Source organism: Podarcis cretensis (genome assembly GCF_951804945.1).
Source record: "Podarcis cretensis genome assembly, chromosome: 8".
Classification (NCBI taxonomy): domain Eukaryota; kingdom Metazoa; phylum Chordata; class Lepidosauria; order Squamata; family Lacertidae; genus Podarcis; species Podarcis cretensis.
Window position 1 is genome coordinate 7834393 of NC_137177.1, and position 10302 is coordinate 7844694.

The 10302-nt window shown below is 48.9% G+C and overlaps 1 protein-coding gene across 1 annotated transcript; it reads left to right on the top strand.

The window, feature by feature from the left end:
* Window positions 1–1245: 1245 nt before the first annotated feature.
* Window positions 1246–9564, top strand: LOC307223286 (homeobox protein six1b-like). Its single transcript, XM_079989220.1, has 3 exons — window positions 1246–3741; window positions 6292–6455; window positions 8268–9564. The coding sequence occupies exons 1-3, from the start codon at window positions 3358–3360 to the stop codon at window positions 8536–8538; spliced, it is 819 nt and encodes a 272-aa protein (XP_079845346.1). The 5' UTR covers window positions 1246–3357; the 3' UTR covers window positions 8539–9564.
* Window positions 9565–10302: the final 738 nt, after the last annotated feature.

Here is a 10302-nt window from a genome sequence, read left to right on the forward strand (position 1 = left end):
CCTTATGAGGAACGGCTAAGGGAGCTGGGCATGTTTAGCCTGGAGAAGAGGAGGTTAAGGGGTGATATGATAGCCATGTTCAAATATATAAAAGGATGTCACATAGAGGAGGGAGAAAGGTTGTTTTCTGCTGCTCCAGAGAAGCGGACACGGAGCAATGGATCCAAACTACAAGAAAGAAGATTCCAGCTAAACATTAGGAAGAACTTCCTGACAGTAAGAGCTGTTTGACAGTGGGATTTGCTGCCAAGGAGTGTGGTGGAGTCTCCTTCTTTGGAGGTCTTTAAGCAGAGGCTTGACGACCATATGTCAGGAGTGCTCTGATGGTGTTTCCTGCTTGGCAGGGGGTTGGACTCGATGGCCCTTGTGGTCTCTTCCAACTCTATGATTCTATGATAGTCCAACTCCCTGCAATGCAACTGTCCCATAGGGGATCAAACCTACAACTCTCTAACCAACTGAACTATCCTTGGTAAGTATCTGGAGAGCACCAGGTGGGCAAAGGCTGGCCTAATACATGTCAGCCTCCATGAACGTGTAATTTCTTGCAGTACATGAGCACGAGGAAACACGGTTATTTGGGACAAAGGTTTAGGTGGCTGCCTGGAGCAACAATGAAAAACTACGGAGCATGAAATAACGTAAGATGAGCCCTGTGGCTGCCTCCACCCTGTTCTCATAGTGGCCAAACAGATGCCCACAAGCAGGACCTGAACATAAGAAGAATACTGGACCAAGCCAATGGCCCACCCAGGCCAGCAGCTAACCAGATGTCACTGTGGAGGCAGAACATTACACAACCATCATGGCTGGGAGCCTTAAAAAGATAAACGTAAAGGACCCCTGACAGTTAAGCCCAGTCGCGAACGACTCTGGGGTTGCGGCGCTCATCTCGCTTTACAGGCCGAGGGAGCCGATGTTTGTCCGCAGACAGTTTTACTGGGTCATGTGGCCAGCATGACTAAGCTGCTTCTGGAGAAACCAGAGCAGTGCACGGAAAGGCCGTTTACCTTCCCGCCGGAGCGGTACCATTTATCTACTTGCACTTTGACATGCTTTCAAACTGCTAGGTTGGCAGGAACTGGGACTGAACGATGGGAGCTCACCCCCGTAACGGGGATTTGAACCGCAACCTTCCGATTGACAAGCCCAAAGCTCAGTGGTTTACACCACAGCGCCACCCGCGTACCGACCATGAATTTGTCCAATCCTCTTTCAAAGCCATCCAAGTTGGTGTCCAGTGGCGAGAGACAAGAGGCTGATGGGCTCTCTGGGGGCAAAAAAAAAGAGGCTGTGGGAATGGAGCCACTGGCTTCTCTGACTAGCTTTCTGCAGAGAGCAGGTTTTGTGCTCTAGCTGCTTTCTCAGCTCCGAAACAAAGCTTCCCCCACTTCCCCATATTGCTGGGAAGAAGTAGAAAGGTGATCCAGGTTGGATAGTATTACTCAGATGGCTGTGTAAGCAAGACTGTCTGGGGTGGGAGTATTTAGGGGGCTTTTCTTGTCTCCTGAATTAGGTGGGAAGGGGAGGGGAGGTTGGGAAAAGGAGACCCACTGTCAGGCAAGGTTAACCCTTTGCAATACCCCTAGAACAGTGGTTCCCAATTAGCAAAGTACTGCAGCCCCCAAGCCACGGACCCACCTCCTTTTGAGATTTTTGATCCCTCTGTGGTAGTTTTTGTTATGTGAGTGGCACCACGGACCCCCTGGGTGGGTTTTGCAGACCCCCTGGGCTGTGCAGACCACTCGCCAACTGGGGCTGTCTGCCCCAGAAGGAGCTTGATCCTGCCTCCATGGTAAAATGGCTCTAGGGAGGATGGTAGATCTAAAGCTGGCTGTAGAAATAAAATTAAAAAACCATCCTGCTCTCACCAGATGCCATGATGGGGAAAGCACGCAGGCAGGACTGAAGCCCTCTCCCCTTCTATGGTTTCCATGAACCGGCAACCAGAAGCATTGCTGCGTCCAACTGTAGCCAGTAGCCATCAATAGCACTCTGATCCATTCTTTTGTCTTTTAAAGCCATCCAGGTTGACTATCCTCACTGCTTCTTGTGGAAGCGAGTTCCATAGTTTGTGCTGCATGAGCTGCTGGATCAGGCCAATGGCCCATCTAGTTCCAGGGAGCTTCCTGCAGCAGAACGTCTCTCTCTTTCTCTGCAGCCTTCCCTAGTTATACGGGATGACGCTTTCACCCAGCAGGGACACAAGGCCTCTTGTTATTTGTCTTGCAACAGGTTATTTGTCTTGCAAAGGGCTGCCAGCTTGGTGCGAAACATGATCTCCACATGGGAAGAGCAAGGGGGCAAGGAAAGGAAACACTGACGGCAGGAGCTCTGGCTTGGGGGACCGATCTGTCACCTGGCAGAGCCAAGAACAAAGGGAGAGACAAAGAATTTTCTCCCACAGACTCACTGCAACCCGTGGAAAGAAGTTGAAAACAAATTTGTTTCACAAGCAGGGATATTAAAAAGAAGAAGCGAGCTTAACATCTGGAGAAATAAGAGGGATTAATCTTAGTTCAAAATCTGCTGCATTGAGGATAAGTAGCCTTGCACGTATAATAAAATAAGCTTGGAAGTGTGCAGATGATTTTAGAGCGAAGTCTCAGAAGCTGCCAACCCGCAGTTGCAGATGACTTCAGGTCCTGCTTAGCTCTTTTGTCCCTTTCACTCGCTTAACAGGATGGGAGCAACAGCCCACATTCCAAGGAAGCCTTGCACAAGGTGCGATCCTAAAAGGTTTGGGCAAGCAGGCCGGCTGGAGCAGACATGGGGAAACAAAGGGAGAGGTGGACAGGGGGGCAGAAAGCAGGGACTTTCCTCCCTGGCTTGCCTCCTCATGCCCCCCTCTGTAGGGGGCATCTCACATTACCAGATCCCGCCAACCACTCTGCAGAAAGCCTTTCCATCCAAGGGTGACGGTGGTGGTGAAGTCTCCCTTTCTCTCGCTCTCCTTGCGGAGTCGGCCAATGGCTGGCCACAGCTGCAGCCTGCGTGGGCTGAGCCTGTAACCGATACCCCCCAAGACATCTACCCTGGGCGACTGTCTCTAGAGCCAGAAGGCAGGCAGGGAGAGGGGAGCCCCGGCGGCACATAGAAGGCAAGAGGGGAAAGCTGACATGGCCATCCCAGAGAGAAACGTGGAGGGCGGCAGACTTGCCTCCCGCTCAGCTTGCCCTCCCCAGCTTTAATGGGACATATCTGGTTCCCTCTTCGAAAGAGGCAGGATCACTTCCTGTGCTCTGCCGCACAGAGCTTTGCAAAAGGACAGCGTTGTCCTCCACATGCAGGACTCCTTGTTGGAGGTGTATTGGGTTTGTGAAACCTGCTAAGCCGCGGAGCCCTCCCTTCTCCGCCATGAATTTTGGCTTCACCCAGGAGCAAGTGGCCTGCGTGTGCGAGGTCCTGCAGCAAGGGGGAAACATCGAGCGCCTGGGGCGCTTCCTTTGGTCGCTGCCGGCCTGCGACCACCTGCACAAGAACGAGAGCGTCCTGAAGGCCAAAGCAGTGGTGGCCTTTCATCGGGGAAACTTCCGGGAGCTCTATAAGATCCTGGAGAGCTACCAGTTCTCTCTGCACAACCACCCCAAGCTGCAGCAATTGTGGCTCAAGGCTCATTACATCGAGGCAGAGAAGCTGCGCGGGAGGCCGCTGGGAGCCGTGGGCAAGTACAGGGTGCGGCGCAAATTCCCCCTGCCTCGGACCATCTGGGACGGAGAGGAAACCAGTTATTGTTTCAAGGTAAGGAAGGCTCCCTGAAGAGACCTTTTCCGTGGTAGGCATCTCGCTGAAAAGGCAATCAGGGAGATGCAGGAAACAAAGAAACAACTGCCACCAAACACTCCATTTTTCTGCAGGCACAAAATCTGCACATTGTTCCTTGAAAACTTTCAGGGCTTGGCTTGGCAAAGTAGCCGTTCAGCTGAACTCCCCCTGCTTTGGATTATTGCAAGCGCCATCTGCTTTTTTCCTGGGGGTATTCAAGGGTAAACAGTACCAGCACCTTTTTTTCTAGAAGAAAAGCAGTGCCTAAGTCTACGGCAACTTCCTTCTCATTACTATCGTCCTTGTCCACTTCAGTCAGCTCAGAACAGCCCCACTGGTGATGGGATTGTGCATTGGGCAGGTCATTACATCGCATGCTCTTTCCCACTACCTGCAGCTCTACTCAACATGACCCCAAGTGCTCCCTCACCTCTTTGCCTCTTTCCGCCACTCTGATGCAACCTCCTTGCCCTGGAACCCCATTCAAGATCACTTATGCGGTTTACTCAGTTGGTTACAGCATCATGCTTATAACACCAAGGCTGCAGGTTTGATCCCCATATGGGACAGCTGCATATTCCTGCATTGCAGGAGGTTGAACTATATGATCCTCAGGGTCCTTTTCAACTCTATGATTCTACTCCTCTTCCCTTTCCAATCCCTCCTCAAATCCTCCTCCTCCTTCTTCTTGTAGGAATTAACCTTATACCAAGTCAGAACATTGGTCCATGTAGCTCAGTATCCTCTACACTGACTGGCAGCAGCTCTCCAGGGCCTGTCCCAGCCCTGCCTGGAGATGCTGGGAACTGAACTGGGATCTTATGCATGAAAAGCAAATGCTCTAACCCTCTGCTGCAGCCATTCCCCTTAGTCCTCATTCCCAGGTGAGAAGGTACCACAGGTAACCATGTCCTGTCCTATTCATCCTGCTGCCTCCCTCTTCTCCCTGTTGTCTGCATTGTGCTGTCCCTATTTTCTGAGGAACGCTGGAACATATGCAAAGCTTCAATTGTACACTCCTTGGGGCAGGGCTCGGTCTTTCTCTGTATTGGCCATGTTACATGATAAAGCTACACAGCAGCCTCCCACTCTTGTCTTTCGCGCCAATAGCATCTCCCGTCTCCGCAAAGTTCTGGAATGAACTCCCAAGCAAGATGCAGCAGCTGTGAGGGCCTTTGGGTGACAGTTGTGCAAAAGCCGTTTATTTGGTGTGGCCTTATTGCAGCTAAGATGAATACGCTTGGCCAAGGGATACTGCTTTAGTGGGTAAAGCTGTGGATTTATTTTTGAGTTGGGGGGGATGAGGTAGAATTGAATTTCATTACTATTCATTATTGTAAATTATTTTAAATATCTTTCTTTAATGTAAGGAGCTTTAAGATTGGAAAAGCAATATGTACATCATAAATAAAAAATACTTCTTCCTCAGTGCTTTTCTTGGGGAACCAATGTTTCACTTTCTCTGTGCTTTCCTACCACCTGTTACAGTACTCCTGTGCCATTCTCCCCCATTGCTGCCCCCCCCAGCTTGCTTTTCACTTCTCAAGCCCTGTCTTTGGATCCCACCCCATCACCTGGGGAAGGGTGCCACTTCTGAACTGAGTACAGTGCCAATATATTGCTGAGAGCTACCTAATCTGCCATCATAATAGAATAGCATTCACTGGCATTAAAAACAGCATTTGTGGACTTTGAGTTATGGTGATAAGGGAGGGAGCGAAAGGGGGAAACAGGTTTGGGGTAGGGAGAGAAAGAAAAGGAAGGCAAACTTTAGGGATGCCGTAATTTTCCTGCCCCTGGACAGGTCTCCTGTGGCTTTAATAGTTGTGTGAGAGGAAGGAGTTCAACTTATGCAGCTTTCCCCATCTGTTTGCTAAGGGGAAATTGGCCAGCTGAAATTCTGCCCCTCAGAAACCTGTTAAAGGCACAGCAGCCCTGCCAGGAAAGGTGGGAAGAAAGAAGGCGGCAACTCTAGGAAGTTAACTTTCACAGAGAAGCTTGGTGCTTGTTGTGCCCCCTCATCCTTCAAATATATTTCTCCTTAGTTTTTAAATGAACACAAATTCTGCCCTCGCCCAATGTTTCACTGCCTAGAGGTTTACAAATCCAACCAACCCATAAAACTTCCCAAAATGATATCTAAGATTACGAATAAAAGAAAGAACTGTTCACTGTCAAGAGCACAGCTATGAAGAGAGAATGATGTTATTGCCCCCTGCCGTTCATGTTATACCATAGCACCTTTAGTAGCTGCAAGTGTACAACAATGCACATTCAGATTAAGAATAATAATCTAAACAAATGCACATAGATGAGAGGAAAGGATTCATAGAAGGCCACGGCAATTGAGTGGGAAAAGCTCATGGGCTCACTGAAAATGTCAGCTTGGAGTGCTGCAACAGGTGAAACAAATTCCGGATATATACGGTACACCTTGAGGGGAAAAAAGGTTGCCTACCCTTGACTTAAATGAAAAGGATAAGTTCCCTGGACAAAGCAAAACTAACACCCTCTGCTCTCATACAGGAGAAATCTCGGAGCGTGTTACGGGAATGGTACATCCACAACCCCTACCCATCCCCTCGCGAGAAGAGGGAGCTGGCAGAAGCCACAGGGCTGACCACCACCCAGGTCAGCAACTGGTTCAAGAACCGGCGCCAGAGGGACCGTGCGGCCGAGACCAAGGAGAGGTGAGGCTTTGTGGGTTTTGTGGGCTTTGTGGGTTCAATGAAAAGGTGCAGAGCTGCCTACCAACACAGCAGGGGACGAAGAGAGGGAGGAAGGAAGCCCTGATACTAGAAGTCACAGAAAAAGGGACAGGGGGAACCAGAAGCCCCCACCCTTGGGACTATGAGAGGGGCGGGAGCAGAAACCATTGAGAAATATCTTGCTTACTTTAGCCTCTGCCTCCTTTTCTCACTTTCTAAAAAGTTTCCTCTCTGCACTTGATCTCTGCTCGTTGTCCATTTTTTTAGTTCCTTTGCCCTTACATTTAAGGCACAGAACGTACCCCAGGCAATTGTGCTGCCAGCCTGCCTTAGCCTCCCTCCCGCTCAGTCTTTGTTTGACACACAACCATCTGCTATCAGTCCTTCGGGTCTCCTTTTTCCAAATCCAACTCTGCCATGTCCTTCTCTCTGTCTAGAACAACCTCCTTGCATCATCGGAGGCTGGTCCAGCAGAGCAAATGGGGGCACTGCCCCACCAACCTCAGTCTGACCTAAGCCAGCCCCACCTGCCAGCCAGGGGTGATATCAGCTGTCACCTTTCTCCTCCTTAGTCAGAAGGCTCACCCATAATTACCTTTTGCCCTGCCCTTTCGAGACACAGGCCCACACTTTAAAGCACTGTGTCAGGTTTTTTGTTTTGCCCCAGCTCTTTCCCCATGTAAACCTGATCTTTACTGCTGAATCGGAACAAACAGCTATTTGGGTTTTCCGTGGATTACTGTTTGCTCTTATTCAGCAGTAAAGAGTGGGTTTTGCGACAAGGCCAAAAAAAAAAAAAAAGACACTCAGATGCAGCACTTAAGTGCAGACCAGTGCCTAGAAAGCACAGCACAAAAGGAAGTCTGAATGAACCTCAAGTGCTGTTCTTGTACAACTCAGAGGGCAGGAGAATAGCGATAAAACTGGAATCCATTGGTATCTGTCTGTTGTTCGCTCTGACTCCACCTACTCTTGGCCTCCCATCCTCCACTCCAAGTGGGCACCCATCACCCTGCCTTCACAAACTGTGTTCTCTATCAACTCCATATTCCTCCTAAAGTTTTCTGCAAACCCTTTCTTGGACCACGGTAGTAGCCACGCTTGTTCCATTGCAATTTTTTGCATCTGGCTGCTTCTTTCTTCAAGCTCTCTCCTTTCTCTTTTCTTTTGATATGCCCCGTGTTCTTAGATCATGAGCCTCCAGAAAGGGAATGTGCTTGTTCAAAATGTTCTGGTTTTTAAGTACAGAACACTGGTGAGATGCAACCTGTAACTGGGGCATGACCACAGCTCAGGCTAAGGCGGGTTTCACCAGAAGTGATTCCATTCTTCAAGTAATTTTAAATGCATCATTAACTGGAAGGAAAGAGTGGAAAGAGCGAGAGAGAGAGAGAGTGAACAATAGAAGAGGAGGATAGTGAGGGTAAACAAAAAACATTTTTACCGAAAAGGCACTGTGTAGGTGGGGCACCTGAATTTTACTGGAGCAGCAGTACTGGAGAGATGGGCTAGCTCATTCCTGCACTGTTTCCCTGATCAAAATGGCATCTCCAGAGCTTTTATTAGCCCTACAGCCAAAAACACAGATCTCCTCTTATTTGGCATAAAGAAAACAGCAGGAAGGTTGGGGTGGACAGTCAGAAATACAAAGGCATACCTGCAAAGACTGAAAGTTACTGTCTAATCCCTGCTTCCCCAATGCCTATTATCTTAGTAAGCACCCAGCAGGACTGATTCCTTAACAATCTGGCCCCCAGAGGCAATATTCTCCTCTTCCTCTTCTACTTCTTGCAGGGAGAACAGCGACGGTGGTGCACTGAAGGAAGGAAGGGGCCTTCCACGAGAAAGACACCTACTCTCCAGCTCCGATGATGAGAGCTCTCCCATTGACAGCCCTGCAGCTCATGCATCCAGCCCCTCACTGCTCTACTCTGGTTTGCCACTTTCGGCTCCAGCGGGAAACTCCATTCACAACGTCCAGAGGGTAGATTTTCTGCAGCACCAGCCGCTCCACAATAGTCTCCTGGGGCCCCTCACGTCTACCCTTGTAGATCTGGGCTCCTGAAACTGAACAGTGGAGCACCCACTTCATCCCCAATGGACTGTTCCTTTGTTCTCCTTCCGTACTTCTAAGCACTCTCCTGCCCAGCCAGCACAGGAACTTACGCCATCGGTTACAAAGCATCTCCTCATCTTCTCCTGACCTATAGGGGGCAGTCATAAGAGGAGGAGGCCTATGGACACCTGCAAGGCCTTGCTATTGCCCCCACAATTCCAAATTCAGATTTTGACAAACAAACCATTCCAGAATCCCACCAGATCTCCACTTTCTGCATTGTTAAAAAAAAAAAAAGCAGCAAAACTTTGTGTTGTTATAGAAAAGAACATACTTCTGCTAAAATCAGAAACCACTTCTGCGGGAAGGGGGGATTTTGAGCAGATGGGATTTCTGCTCTCAACACATTTCCTGATCTCATGCCCCCTGGAAAAACTCCCAAATCTTGCTCCCCCCATACGCTAGTTGATCATGAGGGCCCAGCCTTCCTATCTTATAAAAGAGTGGCATGAAATGCGCCTGATGGCAAAGCAAGGGGAGCTCTGTCCCCATGGAACCAAGCAAAGGTGAAGCAGTTAGCAAAGCAACAAAATTGGTACGAAACAGAGTACAAGTGCATGCAGCAGCTTAAACTGGGAAGCGCAGGAGCATCCAATTAAGAAGGTTAATTAGGGCTTTAGCCTAGACAGCTGAGCACATGCAAACACTTACCCTCTGAAGACAGCAAGAGCAATTAAAGCGCCTTGCAGAGGTTCCAACAAGCTTAATGACTTTGACAGAGGACTGTAATGAAGCACTTGATAGTTTTGTGGGCATCCGTATGGGAAATAATGGCCTACTGAGCCTACATTATACTTACAGCCATTCTGGGAGAGGAATGTTAAGAGACAGAAGCTCTTTTGTATGAAGGTTCAGCAAGAATCAATCTCTGGAGTTGGGAGACAATTCTTGAATGGGCTTCTTGGAGAGGGTGGGATGGGATCAAGGCCTGCTGTGGGTTGCTTGCTTCTGCTAGACCCTCTTTTTCTACCCCACTGAGCCATGTTACTCTGTATTGCCAATTTTCTAATAAATTAAAAAGCGAAAAGGGTGGCGTCCTCTTGCATACTGACACAAAGCTGGCTAGCTCAGCTGGTTAGAGCATGGTGCTGATTACGCCAAGCTTGCAGGTTCAAACCCCATATGGGGCAGCTGCATATTCCTGCACTGCAGGGGGTTGGACTAAATGACCTTTAAGGTCTCTTTCAACTTTATGATTCTACAAAGGCATGGCTTTTCTAGGGACTGTCTGGCACTCAAAACGAGAATCCACTGCCGACTTGCCTTCCTGCACAAACCTCGTGGCAGGTGTCAGTTCCTTCCCTCTCCAAAGGCTCTACCAGCAACCCACAGTGGGGCAGAGGCTCAACTTTACAAGCACACCATCCTGCTAGCCTGAGTGCTTTGTGCACAATGGTGATTTGGTACATGCACAGCAATGCTCTACTGTGGGTTTTTGGAGGGTAGTTAAAAATGCTGACATTCTATACACACTTACTTGGGACTAAGGTCCATTTAACTCAACGGGGATTTATTTCTGAGTAGACATGACCCTATAAGAGTGACATGAAAATCAGGAAGTCCCCAGAATAAATATCACTGCTGCCATGAACTCACTTGGCAAACCACTATTGTTTCAGATGGGAATAATAATACCACCTAGCCTACTTGAAGATTACAGAGATCCCATTGTAAGTCAGAAGCAACTATAAGTGTCCATAAATGTAAAGGAAA

What these genes read in the sequence shown, in the direction of transcription:
- LOC307223286 (XM_079989220.1), top strand. Translation starts at nt 3,358, where the DNA reads ATGAATTTTGGCTTCACCCAGGAGCAAGTGGCCTGCGTGTGCGAGGTC. An exon ending in AAACCAGTTATTGTTTCAAG is followed by an intron (nt 3,742 to 6,291) that starts GTAAGGAAGGCT and finishes GCTCTCATACAG; the next exon opens with GAGAAATCTCGGAGCGTGTT. An exon ending in GCGGCCGAGACCAAGGAGAG is followed by an intron (nt 6,456 to 8,267) that starts GTGAGGCTTTGT and finishes TACTTCTTGCAG; the next exon opens with GGAGAACAGCGACGGTGGTG.